General features: G+C 34.4%; 1 protein-coding gene across 7 annotated transcripts; it reads left to right on the forward strand.

The window, feature by feature from the left end:
- Positions 1-593: 593 nt before the first annotated feature.
- LOC112784883 (DEAD-box ATP-dependent RNA helicase 18) lies at positions 594-7,475 on the forward strand. Of its 7 annotated transcripts, none has more exons than XM_025828217.3 (13): positions 594-1,361; positions 1,466-1,502; positions 2,777-3,173; positions 3,433-3,669; positions 3,980-4,240; positions 4,475-4,554; positions 4,647-4,752; positions 4,897-5,010; positions 5,192-5,290; positions 5,392-5,481; positions 5,903-6,009; positions 6,100-6,243; positions 6,641-7,475. In XM_025828217.3, exons 3-13 carry the CDS (start codon positions 2,910-2,912, stop codon positions 6,912-6,914), a joined length of 1,776 nt encoding a protein of 591 aa, XP_025684002.1. In that variant the 5' UTR covers positions 594-1,361; positions 1,466-1,502; positions 2,777-2,909; the 3' UTR covers positions 6,915-7,475. The 7 variants fall into 7 exon arrangements, with proteins under 7 accessions (XP_025684002.1, XP_025684005.1, XP_025684004.1 ...); XM_025828219.3 differs by having other exon boundaries at positions 935-1,361; positions 2,821-3,173; XM_025828220.3 differs by lacking the exon at positions 1,466-1,502 and having other exon boundaries at positions 923-1,361; positions 2,821-3,173.
- Positions 7,476-16,159: the final 8,684 nt, after the last annotated feature.

Below are 16,159 nucleotides of genomic sequence, written 5' to 3' on the forward strand. Positions count from 1 at the left end.
TAAAATAATTAATGGCTAAGATTTATTCTTAAAGAAATAAATAATGAATAGACGGCTAATATTAATCTTGGGACACAATTATCAAGATAGAAATTATTTTTACCATTGATTCCGAATTTTTCGGTTACTAACTTTTTTTCTCGTCTCGTGCAAAATCGTCACTGAAAGTGAATTTCTAGTTCAAAAAGTCTCTAGTGAAAAAAATAAATCAATGGTATGCAAATATTTACTTTTTACTAGTCAAATTTGACTTAGAGGAATTGATTACCCTCGTAAAGTCAACTAGTCAAGTTTGACCTGTTGATTATTATTTTCTAATTTATTTTCTTTTTTTATCATTAGGCCTGTCTCATTAATAGTTTATCAAAAAGCGAATTTTTACACCGTTTTGATGAATCATCTCTTCTTGACTTAAATTGGCATCGTTTTATATGGTGAGGTGTAATTTAACTTGTCAGGTCAGTTTCTGTTAATAGCGTTAGTGAAGAAAGTGACAGAAGGACTAATGTGACTAACTTAAAATTTTTTAAGAATAAATTTTACTAAAAAAATTTTTTGGAGACAAATAAAAATCGCTCAATTTTTTAGGGAGCAATTTGAACTATTTCATTTTATAATTGGTAGAGTGAAAAAAAAAAAATCACAAAAAATGACACGGTCATTGAGCAAATAAGGACCCAGGGAGGACCTCCATAAAAATTGCATTAACCTACCTACGAAACCAACAAATCAGCAAGGTTTCTAAAAACCGGTTTGGACCGGCCGATCGAATCGTAAACTATGAAGAAATACGGTTCGGACAAATAGCAAAACCAAAAATTTCAAAAATCAGTTAAACCAGTGAACCGGCAGGGAACCGGTCGGTCGAACCAAACCGTGACCCGGCCGGTTTTTTGAGCGGGTAGTCAAACGTGGCCGTTTCATCTGCTGCACTGTCTTAGCTTTGCCCTAACTCCATCCTCTCGTGCCAGATGCCCTAACTCCATCCAGATTCCAGAACGCTCTGCCTCTCTCACACAGTCCAGGGCAGGGCTCCTCTCAATCGAGCTCCTGGCCGTCCCTCACCTCCGTCCAGCCACTGCCTCGTTCCGCCGCCGTCGTTCCTTCGAGCAGCCACCGTCTGGTCGCTCACTTTCCCTCCATCGCGCAGTAGCCATCGATATCAACCGTCCCTTCCATCGCGCAGCCATCGCAACCTTCCTCCGTCGCGCAGCCACCCTGCCGCCGGCACTAGCTCTGTTACTCCGCAACGTTCGAAGCCCGTTCGAAGCCCATCGCGCAGCCACGCTTCCTTGTCTTGGTCACTCGGTGTCTCTGTCTCCCTCTTGCATGCTCTGTTGAAGGCTTCTTCTAGATTCTAGGTAAATTTTTTTTATTAACTATGTTTGAACCATTGTATGATTTTGTGAAGCTCTGTGAACTGTGAAGTCACTGAAGTGTGAACTGATTTACTGAACCATTCTAGCCTCTTGCGTGCTTTGTTCAAGGCTTCTAGCTTCTAGGTAATTTTTTTAACTATAATTGAATAATTTTTTGTTACTGTGAAGTTCTGTGAATTGTGAACTGTGAACTGTGAGCTATGTCTATGATTTAGCTTTTTTATTTTTCTGTGAACTGTGAACTGAACTGTGAACTTTGTTGAATGATTGTTGAATAATTATGAATAATTATTGTTAGTTAAGTTGTGAATTTTGTTGTTCTAACTTGTTACTAGGTTGAATTATTATCGAATAATTTTAACTTATGAGATTATTGGGTTGGAGTGATTTGCTGTGGGTTCTTGTTAATTCGGTAAATAGTTGTTGTCATTCTTGCACTTGAGATTATTGGGTTGCTTTGCTTTTCTCAAATTGTAAATTTGCTAAATTGTTGCTGTTATTGTGATTTTTGAGATTGAAATTGTCTTTGTTTTTTGTTATTTGGTTGTTGGATTTTCTATTTGGATTTTGTACTCGTTTGTTTGTTAAATTGTTGTGATTCTTGAAAGTTAAAATTGAGATTATTGGGTTGCTTTGTTTTATCAAATTGTTAATTTGTTAATTTGCTAAATTACTGGTGTTAACTCTGATTCTTGAGATTGTGATTGTCGTTATTTTTTGTTATTGGGTTGCTGGATTTTCTATTTGGATTTTGTACTTGTGATTCTTCAACCCTAGGTATGAATTTTGTTTTTTGTAATAATAATTGTTGAAACCTTGATTAATTGTTGGTTCTAACCTTGTTGTTGATTGCTTGAAGCATGATTAGTTTTTGAAGCATTGATTGATTAATTGATTAGGGTAAGGTTGTGTTGTGTCGTTCCAAGATGAATACGATTGTTTTGCTTTGTGATGCTTGCTGGTTGTTATTTGATCTCACCGCATTTCAGCATTTGATCAATGAAATGTTTTGCAAACATTCAGTTTTTGGTTTGCATTTCCATATATTGACTTGGATTTATACCTTACTAAAAGTTATCCAACGGAATAAGTCAAGCTGATCTCATGAAAATCCCAAATGACTAATAAGATTGAATGACAAACTTGGATCAGTTGGATGTTGGCATTTTATATTTGGTTGGTTGTTTTTGTTATTTGATTTTTGAGTTTGTATTTGAATGAGATCATAACATTCTGGTTTATGTAGTACTTTTAATTTGGATGATATTTTAAAGTTTATATTAGAATATAATTATGTTTTAATGTGTTTATTTATATTTTTTTTATTTTTTTTATAAAACGGTTTTTGCGGTTCAACCACGGTTGAACCGGTTGAACCGGTTGAACTTATGAACCAGTGAACCAGTAGCTAGAGCGGTTTGATGACCAATTCGGTTTTCAGAACCTTGCAAATCAGAAAATAAGGAAAACAAAAGTTACAAAACCAGTGAGCGATAGGCGGAGCATAGAGGTTTGCGGCGCACCATTACAATGGAATTCGAACTCCCAAACAAGGCCTTAACCACCATGCGCTTTTCGGAGCTGAATCCGCCGCTATCAGAGAAGGTTCTCGAAGCCTTATCGGAATCTGGGTTCAACTTCTGCACGCCGGTTCAAGCCGCCACCATTCCCTTGCTCTGCAGCTTCAAGGATGTCGCTGTCGATGCCGCCACTGGTTCAGGCAAAACCTTAGCTTTTGTCATCCCTCTTGTTGAGATTCTTCGACGCTCCTCTTCTAACCCCAAGCCTCATCAGGTTCGTTCTTCACCCGTTACTTTTCTTTTGTACCACTGTATGAAGCTTGGTAATTGAAATTTATAAGGTATATTAAGGACTAGTATTGGAATAAGTATCATTCAACTATTAACCTTTCAGCTTCGAAGGATAAAATTCCATTGGCCTCTTTAATTATTTATTTTTAGCTGCTATGACTTTGGGGAATGAAAGACTTGGAATAGGGGTTACTGGATAGAAGTGTGTTAAATGCTGGTTTTTTTTTTTTTGCTTATACTAGGTACTAGGAATAATCATATCCCCTACAAGGGAGCTATCACATCAAATATATCATGTTGCACAACCTTTCATTTCAACTTTAGCGAATGTTAAGTCCATGCTGCTTGTTGGTGGAGTTGAAGTGAAATCAGACATGAAGAAGATAGAGGAAGAAGGCGCTAACATACTAATTGGCACACCTGGGCGGTTGTATGACATAATGAACCGGATGGATTTCTTGGATTTCAAAAACTTCGAGGTATATAATACTTTTCGGTTTCACAGTTAGTTTTCAAGGATGATTTGATAGTATGTGACTATGTTTGCACGTGTGTGAGATAGTGTGCATATATAACTTTAGAAAGAATGTTGGAGGTTTAATGTGGTTCTTGATCTTTTATGGGACATATGCATTTTTCACTTAGCAGAGGACCAAAAGTCCAAGACTTAACGATGCAATGTTATGAACTAGGTTCACCTGGAAAATTTGACTTAAAGTGATAGAATGCTTGGTTTGATTTTGCTTTTTTTGGAAGATGACAGTATTGTGTTTATAACTGTGCTTACAGATTTTGATTTTAGACGAGGCTGATAGACTTTTAGATATGGGATTCCAGAAGCAGATAACTTCCATTATATCTCTTTTGCCTAAGCTTCGAAGAACTGGCCTGTTTTCTGCTACTCAAACTGAGGCTGTTGAAGAGCTTGCTAGAGCAGGATTAAGAAATCCTGTGAGGGTTGAAGTTCGGGCAGAGGCGAAACTTTTAAATGCTCCTGCAGCATCAAAACAACCTGAATCTACAAAAACACCTTCTGGGCTTCAAATTGAGGTATGAAGTATTCCATCCTAGTGCATATCATAAGTAACTTTGCTATCCAATGGTTTCCCTCCTCCATTTCAGCACTAAGTCCAAGTCACTTCAATATATTTGGTATTTAGCAGCTAGACTCTAGCGTCCCTACCCTAATTCATATATGTTTAAGGTATTGCTAATTCATGTCATGACACCATTCATGCTCAGCTTTTTTCTTATATTCAGCTTCTTGTCATTTTGATTTTGCAGTACTTGGAATGTGAGGCAGATAAGAAGCCATCACAGCTAGTAGACATCCTTATTAAGAATCGCTCAAGAAAAGTTATAATGTGAGATAAATATTAACCATAATCAATAGTGTAATCTGAGTAGTAAAATTTTAGCGTATCTTGCTCAAAAGGTGATTTTGACTCCAATACAGATATTTCATGACTTGTGCTTGCGTTGACTATTGGGGAGTTGTCCTTCCACGCCTTTCTGTTTTGAAAGGCTTCTCCTTGGTTCCTCTTCATGGAAAGATGAAGCAGGTAAAAGCCTTTCTGTTACCATTTGTCAATATAGAAGCTTAATATTCTGTAAATCAATGATAGTTTCTTCATCACTCTCAAGTATTGCTTAACTCTTACTGTTTGTATGGTTAATTGATTATGAATTTCTTTGTTGCTGTATAGACTGTTAGGGAGAAAGCATTAGCCTCCTTTACATCCCTTTCAAATGGAGTTCTGCTATGTACAGATGTTGCAGCACGTGGACTTGACATACCAGGTGTAGATTGTATAGTGCAGGTACCTTCTTGACCATATTTATATGCAGTTTGACTCTCTGTTGATTGGTGTGTTTTATCATCTTCTGGTTTTGGATGCCAAAGTAAATTATTCATTGTCATTCAAATGTTCTCTTGATATCTTACCATTTGAATTCATACATTGACTGAATGATCTTGATATGTTCCCTGTTTCTGCACAGTATGATCCTCCTCAAGATCCAAATGTTTTCATACACAGAGTTGGTCGAACTGCTCGGCTGGGTAAACAAGGTCATGCAGTTGTCTTCTTATTGCCAAAGGTATCGTCGAGTGTGTTCATGTTTTAATGCGTTTCCACATTTCCCAATACAAGATTCAAGTGTGTTCCTTTTTCGGTTAACTAACTTGTATAAGTGTTTAGGAGGAGTCTTACGTAGAATTCCTACGTATAAGAAGAGTCCCTCTTCAAGAGAGAAAATGCTCTGATAATGCACCTGATGTTGTACCTCAGGTTTGTTTGCGCCCTTATCATCTTATTTATTTTGTTCTTGACTATTTTAATCATACAAGGGTAGGACTCATGCTCATTAGTGGTTAATAAATTTTTAATAATATAATAAAGACCCCTTTTTATGCTGGTTAGTAATAGTCAATAGAGCTATGAATTGCTTAATAATTTTTCTAATAGAGGCAACATACTGATTTGTAGAAATAAATTCTCTGATACTACTAAGAAAAGCCCTTATGGCTACTTAGGCTGATGCTGATATTGCTGATTCACTCTTGGATGTATTTTGTGTTGATTGATTGTTTGCACAAACATGCATATCAATCTTATATTTATCAAAGTTTGGATGACAATTGTATACAACATACAAAATTATAATTTGTTTCCCAACTCCTGATAACTATATTACTAAAATATGGTTCAGATTCGTTCTGCTGCGAAAAAAGATCGTGATGTTATGGAGAAAGGAGTCAGGGCATTTGTTTCCTACATCCGTGCGTACAAGGAGCATCACTGTTCATATATTTTTAGGTGAGCAATGTTTATGAGAAGTGTTGTTTGTCTTTCTATAAATTCGTTAAAGCATCATAATTTGCAAAGAAATGCTCACCCTACTTACAGGTGGAAAGAACTTGAAATTGGTAAATTGGCCATGGGACATGGCTTATTGCAACTTCCTCTAATGCCAGAGGTAAAACATCACTCACTTTCTACTGAGGGATTTGTACCAGTTGATGATATCAATTTGGAGGACATTAAATACAGGTAAATGCAAAATTCATGCATAACCCTTCTGTGGTAAAAGCATCAAATGTACCACTCTTTATTTAATAGAAAATCTATCATGCTTATTGTCATATTTTCCAAGAGATGATGATTGAAGCAAGTAACTTGATGTGCATGACTGGATTTGAAGCTCACCAATGTCTAGTTGGAGCTATGTGGAGGCTTAATAGTCTTGGTCTTAGCTAGATTAACCAATTATTTATTTTTGATGCCCTTTCTAATATGTTAGACTGATGGAAACTATACAGTTCTTATTGCATAAATTTGTATTTTTAGGTTGAATGCACCATATTCAATTTAGTGCCTTTCATTGTAATTAAAAATATAATTGTTCCTTTTCTCTTGGAATCCTGTGCTGATACTTTCAACTATTTAGAGATAAATCTCGTGAAAAACAAAGGAAGAAAAACCTGCAAGCAAAGAAAGAAGCGAAAGAGAAGGAGAAAGAGGCAAAACCAGAAAAGCCAAGCAAAACTCCCAGTGCACCTACTGCCATGAGGAAGAAAACAGCCCGACAGAGACGTGCTCAGCAGACAATTGAAGATGAGGAAGAGTTGATGCAAGATTACCGCTTGTTGAAGAAACTGAAGAAAGGGACTATAGATGAGAATGAATATGCTAAGTTGACAGGCGCTGAGGAATTACTCTGAATACCAATTTTGTGTGTTGTGGAAAGAAGTGTGTTTAGTTTAGTGCAATATTAGCTAGAAAATTGCAGCATCCTTTGATGCCACATTTTTTCTCTTGGCATTCTCCGAAAGGTCTGGGATTAAGACATCTCTCTCTACTGATGGCATCGTCGCATCGAGTCCAGAGAACTGATTTCCATTCTGCAGCTCAGAGAGTTGAATTGGCTCAATGACTTCTGCAGCTGATTATACTGGTAAAGCAACGACAAAATGCTTAAGTTTGGGGTAAGGCACAATTTCTTCAATGAGAAAAACAGGGCCTTTTAAAAAATTACCAACACAATAGTTGATTTTGGGACTTGTTTTTGTTCAATCTACGATTTGTGTTATTCTTTACTTAGGGTGCATCATCCATGTAACTTTGATTAGTCTGATAGTGTCAGAATCTGTAGAAGTGTAGAACTGTAGAAGCATAATTATGTTCTAGTTATTTGTTACGTTAATCAACAGTCATAAACTCATAATAGAATTTTGCCTTGTACTTATTACTGATATTAATTCATTTAAGATTTAAGCCCCTCACCTTGTTGGTGGTGATTTACATTTTATTTTATTTTTCTGAAGAAGTTTTACCCTTGAAGTAGTTCAGTAGTTCTGTCCATGAAAGTGTTGAATTTAAAATTTACATTGAATTGAATATTTTCTTAGGTAACTTATACTGACCTCCTAGGATTCAACGGTATTTTAATACACGATATACCTTCATTTTACAAAAAGATATACTAACCTCCATTTAAGTTACACGACATTCGGAAGATTGATATACATAATAAACCTAAATCCTCTCTCCTTGTTAGTCTGCTAGGGTTCCCGAACACTAACAGAGTATAGTGAGCTGTCTATTTTCCTACAACAAATCGTGCCTCACTATCGCCAAGTGCTGCATTGTATCGGTTTTCATATCCTTTAAGATGGAAGGAACGTCGTCAGAGACAACACAAGAAACAACGGAACGAAGAGAAGTCACAATAGAAGGCCTAAATGAATTTATAGAGTTTGAACTTTGAAGATGGTGATGTAATAGGAGTGGAGAAATGCAAACATAGTGTGGTTGGGAAACTGATCACGGACAAGACCATAAACCCAATATGGGTTCAAACTACAAAGAGGCAGACATGAAGTAGGTGCTGAAAGGAAACCCATGGATTTTTAGAAATTCATGGCTCATGGTTAAAAGGTGGGAGAGGGACATAAGTCCTACAGATATGAAGTTCACAAGAGCAGAAGTCAAGCTACAACTTTGGAACATGCCAGAGCATTGCAAAACGATAGTTTTGAGGAAGAAAATAGCAGCTAAAGATGGAAAAGTCAAGGAATGTAGTCTTTTCTCAGCTGGGCCAGGGAAAGAAAGCTTCCTGAAAGCAACAGTAGATATGGAGATAACGGAACCGCTTAGAAGAGGAATCACCATGGGAAGCAAGTTTAGGTATGAAAGGCTCCCAACCTTCTGTTATGCCTGCGGAGTGATAGGCCATGATGAAACAAACTGTGGGAAGTGGAATCGGAAGAGGAGGACAATGATGCCAAACCAAGAGATTGGGGACCATGGGTCACCGTGGACACAATGGGAGCAAAAATGGATTTTGAAGGAAATATGCCAAACAACAATTATACAAAGGTGAACAAAGAAGAGAAAACGAGCGTGATGGCGAAATTGGCCAGCCTCACTATGAAGGATACAAACCTGCAAACAAATGAGAAAGAGACTGCAGAAGCAAGCCACAGAAAAAGTACTGAGGAGGTGAAGGAAGGGAAGAAGACAGGGAATGAAGATGAGAACCAAATTAGAACTGAAATCGGAGAGCAAAAGAAATGGCAACAACAAGAAACAAAACATGAAACTCAGAACAAGAAATGGAAAAGGATGGCACGAGAGGCTCTGGTCAAGACCACAGCTGAAAGGAAAAAGGAGATGGAGCTGGGGAAAAGGAAGAATGGTGAAACCATAAAAATAGAGACTGATCAGGAGGAAATACCCACCAAGAGGCAACCTTACGAGACGGAGGAACACTTGGCAGAGGTTGCAAAGCAGCCCTGCCAGGGAACACGAGGCTCCTAAGTTGTAACTGCCGCGAACTTGAAAATCCATGGGCAGTTAGAGCTCTTAACAACCTCTTGAAACAAGAAGATCCCAACCTTGTGTTCCTCATGGAAACAAGGAGAAAAACAGAGGAGGATTAGTTAATGTTATGGGAACCGACTGTGATGGAGAAGGAAAGCAACGGTTAGGAGGATTAGCAGTTTTATGGGACAGCACATTGGAAGTAGAGATAACATCCATGTGGACATGATCATTCAAGGAAATGGAAGAGGGCAAGCATGGAGAATCACAGGTTTTTATGGTAATCCAAAGGCAACAAATAAACAAAGATCATGGGATCACCTAAATTTCTTGGGGCAAACCAAAAACATGTCGTGGTTAGTGTGTGGAGATTTTAATCAAGTTTTGGAGCAAAAAGAGAAACTCGGAGGGCTGCCAGTGACTTATACTCAAGTAAAAGCAAATATTCAAGAAAGGCTAGATAGAGCAGTGGCAACAATAGATTGGAAGGAAGCATTCCCGGAAGGAGTGGTAAAGCATCTTCAAAGATACAGATCAGACCATTGTCCAATCCTAATCGATGTTCATGGGGAGAGCTTAAAAAGGAAGAAGAGGCCATATATTTTCAGATTCTAAGAAATGTGGCTTAGAGTCTCTGAATTCAAAGATATTATCAAAAGAAGCTGGGCAGTGAACTATGATCAGATTGAAGAGAAACTAGGAAAGTGCAGCAAAGCATTGCAAGAATGGAGGAAAGAGAAATTTGGGGAGCTTCCGAAACAAATAAAGGAAAAACAAGAACTCATACGACAACTTATATCTCACTCACAAACTGAAGAAACAATTCTGAATTTGAAAACGGCACAGGCAGACTTAGACGAAGAAGAATCTCTATGAAGAAGACAAGAAAATTGAAGGAACCATTGTAAAATACTATGAGTAACTGTTTAAGGCGGAGGGAATTAGAGGGAGAATATCACGGAAAGCTTACAACATCCTGGACAGCGACTTCACTAGAGAGGAGGTTAAGGAAGCTCTGAAGCAAATGTAGCCAATGAAATCCCCAGGGCCTGATGGAATGCCAATGTGGGACATCGTGGGAGTAGACACAACGAATTAGGTGCTTATGGAGGTGAGTTGGCGGATTTGAACAAGATGCACATCTGCCTAATTCCTAAAACCAAGAACCCGAAGCATACAAAAGAATTCAGAAAGATTGATTACTGACAATGCTTTGATAGCTTTTGATGATATCTTCTATTTTATGAGGAAGAGGAAGGAGGGAACAAAATGCTACATGGGGCTGAAGCTAAATATGGCTAAAGCCTACGATAGGATTGAATGACAATTTCTTCTAGAGGTTTTAAAAGTCATGGGCTTCCCTAACAAATGAATTCAACTGATTGACAGATGTATAAATTCAGTATCCTTTGCAATTTTAATTAATGGTGCACCTTCCAAGATTTTAGTTTGGGTGTCATTAAAGAAAAAAAAATCTTTTTTTATTTTTTTAAATTTTTTTAGTGTATTTAGTAAATTTTTAATAATAAAAATAAAAATATAAGAAAAATAAAAAAAAATATATTTTTTTTGAGAAGTTGTAATTTACATTTTAAATTTTTTTTTTAAAAAAATATTTTTATATTATTATATCCAAACATAATTGATAGATAATTTTTTTTATAAAATATTCAAACATAAAATTATTTTATTTTTTTCATAAAATCTTTAAAAAAAATAACTCAAAAAAAAATCTTTGTTTTAGAAGTTCATCTAAACAAACTCTTAATCCCATAAGAGAGATTAGACAAGAAAATCCCTTTATTTTTTCATCCTTTGTGCAGAAGTATTCTCTAGTTTGTTGATCAAAGCTCAAGAAAAAAAGATGATCCGAGGAATTAAAATAGCAAGACAAGCACAAGAGATTTCACACCTATTTTTTGCAATATCATTTTTATAACAACATCAGATCAAGATATAACAGTAGTGAAAGATATCTATCGATAAAATATAATTTAAGAGATGATGGATATCTTTTAGAAATTTAGAATATTTATTTAATTAATTTTGGAGCAGAATAAAATTTTAATCGGGTGAAGGATGTACATGAGAATTTTTTAAATTAAAAATTCTTATTTAAATTAATTTTAAAAAAATATATAATTTCATGAGAGTGATGGACATGTTTAAGAAATTAATAATATTTTTTATTAATCAAAAGTTATTTTTTATATTAACTTTGGTGTAAAATAATAAATTTGCTTGGTGAGAGGAAAGAGTTAGAAATTTTTTAATTTTGCTTTAACGAAAAATTTTTTATATAATTTTTTGTCAAAATATAATTTTAAAAGAGTGATGGGTGTGATTTATAAATTTATAATTTTTTGCTTTAACAAAAAATATTTTTTCATTTATTTTGGTTCAAAGTATTATTTTAATCATGCAAAGAAAATGGGTTAGAAATTTTTGAATTTTTGTTCTAATAAAATTAATTTTTTATTTAAAAAATTTGGATGAAATATAATTGCAGAACAATATGTGAGATATATTTTTAAAATATGTGATAAGTTATGTTTGAAAGTTACATCTCCTTTTAAAGTTATAACCTGTTCAAAAGTTGCAACTTGTTAAACCATTGTAACTTATTGAATAGTTATATCTTCTGAAATAAATTTTTTTATTTATGAGTACATAGTTGGTGCTTATATTTTTTAGAAATTTGTAATATTTTTTTTCATAGACAATATTTTTTATATCAATTTTTGTATAAAATATTATTTTAAATGGGTCAAATGAATATGTTAGAAATATTTTATTGTTTAATTTATTAAAAAATATTATCTTTTATGAATTTTGGTTAAAGTATAATTTAAGAGAGTTATGAATGTGATAAAAAATTTTATTTAATCTAAAATTTTTTTATATTAATTTCGTAGTATATTAATTGAAATCGGTGATATGAATGTGTTAAAAAAAATAAATTTTATTTTTTATCTCAATTTTTGATAAAATATAATTTCAAGAGACGATGAATATCTTTTAGAAATTTAGAACAGTTTTTTTAATTAATTTTGAAGTAAAATAAAATTTTTATCGAGTGAAAGATGTGGGTGGAAACTTTTTTAATTTTTCTTTAATAAAAAATTATTATTAATTTGAATTTTCAAAAAATATATAATTTAATGATAGTGATTGTCATGTTCTAGAAATTAATAACATTTTTTGTTAATCAAAAAGTATAGTTTGTATCATTTTGGTGTAAAATATTAAATTAGCTTAATAAGAGGAAATAGTTAAAAAATTTTTCCAGCTTTAGTGAAAATCTTTTTATATGATTTTTTGTCAAAATATAACTTTAGAAGTGTGTTAGGTGTGATTTAGAAATTTATAATTTTTACTTTAACCGAAAAATAAATATTTATGTATAAAATATTATTTTAATCTTGTGAAGCAAATGGATTAGAAATTTTCTAATTTTTGTTTTAATAAGTTTCATTTTTTTTCCTGAATTTTGGAAAAAACATAATTTTAAGAGAGGGATGGGTATCTTTTAGAAATTTGTAATATTTTTCGTTGACAAAAATTATTTTTTATATTGATTTTCATGCAAAATATTAGTTTAAATAGGTCTCATAGATGGGTTAGAATAGTGTATTTTTTGCTTTATCAAAAACAAATATTTTTTATGAATTTTGATCAAAGTATAATTTCAAGAGAGTAATGAGTGTGATAAAATTTTTTTTATCATTTTTAATCTAAAAATATTTTTTATATTTATTTTGGAATAAATATTAATTTAACTTGGTGATAAGAAAGTGTCAAAAATATTTTAATTGTTGTTTTAATAAAATTTTATTTTTTATTTAAATTTTCAATAAAATATAATTTCAAGAGGTGATGGGTGTCTTTAGAAATTTAGAAAAATTTTCAAATTCATTTTGGTGCAAAACAAATCTTTAATTGGACGAAGGATATGCGTGAGAACTTTTTTAATTTCTTTTTAATTAAAATTATCATTTAAATAAATATTGAAAAAATATATAATTTCATGAGAGTGGTTGACATGTTCAAGAAATTAGTAACTTTTTTTTATTAAATAAAAATTAATTTATATTAATTTTGGTGTAAAATATTAAATTTGCTTGGTGAGAGAAAAAGGTCAGAAATTTTTTAATTTTGCTTTAGTGAAAATTTATTTTATATGACTTTTTGTCAAAATATAATTTTAAAAGAGTAATGAGTGTAATTTATAAATTTATAATTTTTTTGACCAAAAATATTTTTCATTTATTTTGGTCCAAAATATTAATTTAATCATGCAAATGAAATGGGTTAGAAATTTTTGAACTTTGGCTCTAATAAAATTTATTTTTTATCTAAATTTTGGACGAAATATAATTTCAAGACATAATGGATATCTTTTTAGAAATTTAGAATATTGTTTAATTAATTTTGGAGCAGAATAAAATTTTAATAAGGTGAAAGATGTGGCTAATTTTTTTGGATATGAACCTAGGTTTGGTGTAACGCCCGTTTATGGAGCTTAGAGGTGTTTAACAAGTGTGTGACGGCGGTTAGCTGACGGAGGGAAATCGGACGGTCCGATTTCTTGCAGGGATGGGGGGCACCGCGTGGTGATGTTGCATGCATGGAAGTCGGACCATACGATTTGTAGCATGCGGAGGGTTTTTTCTTTTTTGCCCAAGGAAATCGGACCTACCAATTTGAGGGCTAATTTCAAAAAAACTCTAGCTCACCCAAATCGGACCCAGCGATTTCTAGGTTTCAAAAATTTTATGGGCGGGCTGTCTAGTAATCGGACCGTCCGATTTATTAGTTCTAAAAATTTCGAATGGCCATACATGCGGTCGGATGGTCCGATTTGAGTGTGATAATATATATATATATATATATATATATATATATATATATATATATATATATATATATATATATATATATATATGTACCCCCAATCTGAGCAGCTCATTTCATTCTTCTTCTTCGGTGCTACAACTCTCTAAATCTCTTCTCTGCAGATCTCTTCTTCTTTATTTGTAGATCTCTTCTTCTCTATTATCATGGATGATAGAGTAAGATTAAAAGTGTATTATCATGGCCATATTTTATTACAAACATCAGAAGGAGTGAAATTTGTGTGTGATAATCTGTTAGATATTATTATTCCATTCACACTGTCATTTGAAGAATTAAAAGAGGTCATTTGTGAGAAGATGGATTCTCAAATATCTAGGAGAGTGTCGTGTATTCTGTACAGATATCATATATCTGTCTTTGGTGGGTTCGTGCAATTTCAAATGAAATACGTGACCGACGAAGCCAGCATGCAAGAAATGTTTTCAGTGTATCTTGAAAGTCGGTCGCGAATGACGTTTATCGAATTGTATATCGAGTTCGAGCAATCTGTAGCGGACCGAGATATTGAATTGGAAGATTACAACAGTGATAGTGAAGAAGAGTTCGAAAGTAACTACGAGGTCGTTGATCCGGGTGTAGACGAAGATCAAGCTGACGAGGCTATGGTGGTAGATGTGGCGGATGTGGCAAATGCACTAGCAAATCAGCAGCCGTTTATGGAGCCGAGTTTCATGCGGTCGTTGGATTCGGAGGCCATGCATGCACCGGAGTTTCCTTAATATGTAAATGCAGGTGCGCCATTAATTTAAATTAAGATTTGTGATAGTATGATTTGTGCATGGATTTTGAGTTTAGGACAAATAATTAAGACAAGGGTAAATAGGCAAAATATAGCATGTAATTAGTAATTGTTTAACGTTTAATTATGAAGTGAACATGTAGGCTGAGAAATGTAGTGTTTTTCGTCGGTGTTGATAGAATCAAACTGGCTCGGCCGGTTCGATTGGACCGGCTAGCCGGTTCAACCAGACTGGCTTGTTCGAGCAAAATGATCGGTTTGACCAGACCGGCCATCTAGACCGGACCAGCCGGTCTGACCGGGCAGGGCATTAGGACGGGACTTGATGGTTCGACTGGACCGACCGGTTCAACTGACAGACCGGACCGGTCAGTTCGTCCGACAAACTGGTAAACCGAATCTTAGACCGGTCCGGTCCCATGGTGAGACCGCAGAAGGCAACGAAAATTGTTGAATTGTTAGTGAAAATTTTTTACTATGCTTTATTTTTTAATTACATAAGACCGGGTAGATCAGTTAAAGCAGTGATCTGACCGGTTCGATCACCGGTTCGGTTTTGAGAAGTACGTTTTCCATTGTTCTGTGCTTATTAGTTTATTACATTATTAGTTCTGACAAGTCTAAAATTTGTGATATTGTTGCCACAGAGCTTCCCCTTATGCCGGATGGTGAATTTACTGTGGGAATGAAATTCAGTTCTAGGGAGGCAGTAATTAAGGCGATGAAAGATTATACAATCCGCAGAGGTGTAGATTATCGGGTGCATGAGTCAGAACCGACGACATTCTATGCTACATAAATAAGTCCAAGACATGATACATAAATAAGTCCAACACATGCTATATAAATAAGTTCACGACAAGATACATAAGTAAGTCCAACATCATTTTCTCATCGCCCATTTTACATCTTTGACTAATTTCTTGCATTTCTTTGCAACCTTCTTAAAAACGGATGGGGTATACCGACTAGCGCTCCGCCGAGGGGGTCAGCTCTAAGGTTGTATCCTTTTCCTTTTTCGCCAGTGGTTGTACCTATGAAAACATTCGATAACCAACTAATCAAATCAACTAATCAACTCAAATAATCAATAACCAACTAATTCAACAAACAACTAATTCAATAATCAACTCGAATAATCAATAATCAAGTCAAATAATCAATGACCAACTAATTAAATCAACTAATCAACTCAAATAATCAATAACCAACTAATTCAACAAACAACTAATTCAATAATCAACAATCAATCCAAATAATCAATGACCAACAAATCGTTTTACCTGCAGTAGGCGCTGAACCATCATCCGGACCATCACCCCCGTCATCATCATCCTCACCATCCGCCTCATCCTCATCGTCGTCCTCATCGTCATCCTCATCCCCATCTGGATGGTCAACCAGAAAGTCATCATTGTCCTCATCAACTGGCTGGTAGCTCTCTAGAATGAGATTCATCGGAATACGACGATCAATTTCGCTCTGTAT

Source organism: Arachis hypogaea, chromosome 20 (genome assembly GCF_003086295.3).
Source record: "Arachis hypogaea cultivar Tifrunner chromosome 20, arahy.Tifrunner.gnm2.J5K5, whole genome shotgun sequence".
Lineage (NCBI taxonomy): Eukaryota > Viridiplantae > Streptophyta > Magnoliopsida > Fabales > Fabaceae > Arachis > Arachis hypogaea.